Source organism: Arachis hypogaea, chromosome 19 (genome assembly GCF_003086295.3).
Source record: "Arachis hypogaea cultivar Tifrunner chromosome 19, arahy.Tifrunner.gnm2.J5K5, whole genome shotgun sequence".
NCBI lineage: Eukaryota > Viridiplantae > Streptophyta > Magnoliopsida > Fabales > Fabaceae > Arachis > Arachis hypogaea.
In genome coordinates this window covers 98,022,688-98,027,205 of record NC_092054.1, presented here as the reverse complement: position 1 = coordinate 98,027,205, position 4,518 = coordinate 98,022,688, and the positions used below count along the sequence as shown (strand labels likewise).

The window sequence follows — 4,518 nt, the reverse complement described above, 5'->3', positions numbered from 1 at the left end:
TACATCCCTATACATCACGTTCACCACGGAGGAATTATTATTCACAGAAAATTCATTTCTTTCCAGGAGAGCTGAAACTTTCTCTCTAACTTCTAGTTTCATGTACATATTAAACTCAAGTCCCCAAAGATTTTACTTACACAGTTCTCTAGTATTGAAAGTGTATGAAAAACACACAAAAAGTGGAGGGGGGTGTGTATTTCATGTTCCAAGTATCACGGAGCATCATAGATGTCTCCTCCATTCATCAACTAGCATTCTTATTTTTTCTAATGAGGCATGACAAACAGAATAAACTAATCCCTGCAATTAAATTATGAGGGCACTACATATATCTTGCTCACTTGGTTTTCATAGTCAAATGCTAGATGAGGGACAATATACAAATCAAAAGGACAGAAAAAAAGAGCATGTGGGGGCAAACCTATAAGAAAATGTGAACCAAATAAAAACCTGAATATTGGTGTCGGCCCTGCAGCACGAGAATCTTCAATGACTCATATACAATCTCCCTATTTGTACTTATTATAAATTACTTCATATAGCTCAAACAAATGGGGAAAGAATAAAACCATTGCTCCTGACCCATATCTGCCAACCAGATCCAGAATCAACAGTAGCTTAAGAAGTGAGATCCCATTTTCTAATTCTACTTTTCAGATTGACTTACCTTTGGAACTTTCTAAAACAAGCAAAAAAGCAATGCATCAGAACCTCCTTCCGATATTCGCAACCCTTCGGGCTACTCCAAATATAAGTGCCTTGGTCAGCAGTCCTTGATCTACAGTGCAGGCAAGGGCAATAACTCCACCAAAAACTAGAAGTTTAGGAATGTTCCTCCCAATTGGTTTTCCAGAAGTATCCTCATTTCTGGTCTCTATGATGTCATTGGTTGCATTTTCCAAAGAACTCAGATATTCTGGAGTTATTTTAGTATTGATTTTAGCAGAACGAGCACAAGGTGACAATGGGGCACCAGAAGCACGCTCTTTTTTATATATCCGTAGTGCAGGATCAAACTTCTTGACTGCTCCCCACATGCCTTGACGAACTCCAAGCTTAGCAATTTCCCAGGGTATGCCCATATCTTCGTGGTGAAACAATAATACTTCACACGCAGTCAGCTGGTCATCTTTTCTTGATTTAACTATTCCGCACATGTAAAATATATGCAAATAAGTTTTATTGTCTATATAAGAATGGAATAAATGAGCATGCAAAATTCAAATGAAGTCTTTGGCATCCCATGTAATAAATCCTACTTTGACAAAACTAGTGTTCTACAAAATCTCTCTGATCGACTCACTGCTGGATTGTAAATTTAGATAGAACACTTTTTTACAACATAAGGCAATGTCTAAGTTGAATTGTAACGAGTAAATTTAAAAGTTGAACCGTGGAGAAGGAAGTTTTGGAATATGAAAATACAGTTAAGTAGGATTCGAAGTAACGTTAGAATTTGAAATGCAAGTTTAGCAAGACACATAAGTTAGCAATATCTGAGAGTTGAAAACTGGGATTACATCATACAAGTTGAATGGTCGATTTAAGACAACACCTACTACATGCCCTATGATTTTAATAATGGACAGTGTAATTTGATAAATACCAGATAGGAGCCAATAAATGAAGGTGTATGATGATATTATTCACACCTTGGACTGATATCACTGATTCAGACAAAGAAGAGAAAGCAATGCAAGAAAATGCAGAGAAAAAGAAACTCTTCAACTTTTGAGAGGTTCAATCTGTCCCAAAAGACTAATAACTATTCTAGCTTGATAAACCTCTCTTTCTCTAGTTATAGACTCACAAGTCATAACTCATTCCCATTGCCAGCTGAACAAGTTGGATACAAGTATATGTCTGTCCCCACTACTATCTAGTTCACATCATATCTGTTTCGTAATATATCCTTTCTCCTATGTACTTTAGTAATGTGTGGGCTCCTAACATAATCTTTTTAATCCAAGGATCAGACTATATATAAAAGTATTGGCTGTCTTTTTAGAAAGTACAGCAGATAGATTCAATAATAAGTAGTTATCTAGACACAAAAGATTTCTTAGCACATGCAACACACACATAAGTAAAAAGTACTTTGAGTTAAACTTTAAGCTTCCTCTTACCCGGACGAATGCACCAGCTTGAATAATAAAGATCAACTCGTTTAGGTTTGTTGTGCCTTGGCATAGACGGACAAGGGACACCCTAAACAAATTGATATAAGAGATTAGAAATATAATATAAATTCTCAATCCCAAAAGAATGAGAAATCATATCTAGCTAAGAATAAGATCATTATCATATTTAGCTACAAGCTATTCCATGTCAAGGGAAATGACTTATTGAATCCCAATAACTTCACTTTAATATTGCTACGAGGTTGAGTAAACAATAAGGCAGCACACTTCACAATACTAGTCACATGGATTTCAAGTCTCTCCGTACTGATGAAGCTATAAAAAACTAGTGTGTAAATATTTGCAGACAAGGGAAGAGAAAGGAAAAGGGTATGTTTTTTTGACACAAATTATGTTTCTAGAATGGATAATCAAGATGAATCAAGATGAATCAACATAAATTTTTTATGACAATAAGACAGTGATTCTTTTGAGCTGAAGTATCCTAGAAACTTGATAATAGTCAAATTTTCAACTAAAAAACTGAAAGCTAAATTGCAACATCACAAGTCTTCGTTACAAAGCCATCACCATTTCACACTATTAGACAGCAGAGAAAACATTTACAAACCTTTGTTACGCAGTAGTAAGCTTGTCCAGCATCCCAAATTCTTCTACCAATGATATATTCTCTATCACTGCAAAAGAAGGGGAACTGCAGCAAGCGAGAATTGCAATTCGCAACACATGAGAATATGCCAAAGGCAGTTGCAAGAAACATCTAAATCCAAAAGGAAGTTGAATTGACTCCGGTGTCCAGTACTTACCTTGCGAACCCAATGCACCATCATAGTCCCAGTAACAGGGCACTCTTGTAAGGTTGAAGCATGTATAAGCATGTCATCCCACTTCAACCGATACTCGTCATCCCAGAAGAAATCCCTCAACAGCTCAGGAGTTGCATCTTCATACACGGTTCTACTTCGGTACTGCGGCGGCCCAGTCTAACAAATGCAAACACATTCAAATTCATCCAAAACCAAGTCAGCACCCAGAATGTATCATGCAATGCAATTGGTCTCAAAATTCGGTCACCGTTACTATAGCATTTGTGGTTTAGATTGTGGTTGTGACTTCAGATGCAGCCACAGTTCTTGCATTTACAAGAATAACGAATTTTGAAAGGTGTGTAATGAGTACCTCAGGGTCCCTACGCCAAGCTTGGTAGCTCATAGTAGGGGTAGAACGGTCCATCATCTGAATCCACGCGGGTCCACCATCTTTTTCTTCAACTAACATACTCAAGTGCTTCAAGTCCTGTTCCGTCACCAAAGCACTAACCTCGTTCTCCCCATCATTCCGTTGCAACGAACTCGACCCCGCACCCGAACTGTGTGTGCCACGTGGCAAGTAGCAAGAAACCGAAAAACGGTTATACAAATCAGCAACGAAACCGGAAAAAAAAACAGAAACATAACTGAATTCAACTGAATTTCAAAGCGCACCTGGTGGAAACGGAGAAGGAAGAAAGGTCGGTGTGGGGACCAGAGGTGGAACCCAAAGCAGCCCAAGAAGGGAGGCGAAGCTTGGGGAGGTAGTTGTTGGAGGTGGGCTCGATGGAAGCCAAGTTGTCGGCCCACTTGGGCTTCCAGGCCCAACCGAGGACAACGCCGACTATAACGGCAATCCAAAGCGGAGCGATGAACACAACAAGGTCGGACAGTATGTCGACAGCTGTTGCCATCTCCATAACCCCAAACAACGCCATACAGGTGAATTGACAAGAATACCCTCGCTCTTCTTAATCGGATAAAAAAGGTGTGTGCGTGAAAGCGCAGCGATTAATTGGAGTTGGAGGGGGTTGCTGAGAACGAGAAAGAGGGAGGGTTTTGGTTTGAGTGGGAAAGAAGATAAATAAAGCGAAAGGGATGAGAATGAGGGAAAAAGATATGTGATTGTGTCGAGAGATTGAAGAGGAGAGACTAGAGAGAGGGCAGAAAAAAAGACGAGATGGTGGACCAATGCGGATAAGGATTGTGCGATAAGTGGTGGGTAGAAGTGATATTTGGATTGTCGTAGGGCCACACCTACTTGTACACTGTATATACACTTGTACATCAGTATATGTGTGTATAGTTCTTTTTTTAATTAAAAAATGTTGTAAGAATTATTCGAGTAGCGTTTATATTCCATTCGGATCTTCTAAAGTTTGAATTTCACTTTAAAGAGTAAAGTGTGATCTTCTACTTTTGAATAGTTTCTTTTTTATATTTATTCTTGGTCTCACCTATAAAATCAATAGTGAGAGATCACACTTTTTTCTTTAAAGTGAAATCCAAACTTTAGAAAATTCAAATCCATTTATATTAGGACCCAATTCCTCTAAAATTGTATT

General features: G+C 38.4%; 1 protein-coding gene across 1 annotated transcript; it reads right to left on the bottom strand.

The window, feature by feature from the left end:
• Positions 1–292: 292 nt before the first annotated feature.
• Positions 293–4,198, bottom strand: LOC112777525 (uncharacterized). The gene is made up of 7 exons (XM_025821912.3): positions 3,629–4,198; positions 3,324–3,513; positions 2,951–3,127; positions 2,755–2,838; positions 2,130–2,211; positions 671–1,147; positions 293–591 (listed from the first exon to the last, which is right to left on the bottom strand). The coding sequence occupies exons 1-6, from the start codon at positions 3,889–3,891 to the stop codon at positions 708–710; spliced, it is 1,236 nt and encodes a 411-aa protein (XP_025677697.1). The 5' UTR covers positions 3,892–4,198; the 3' UTR covers positions 293–591; positions 671–707.
• Between the last annotated feature and the right edge of the window lie 320 nt (positions 4,199–4,518).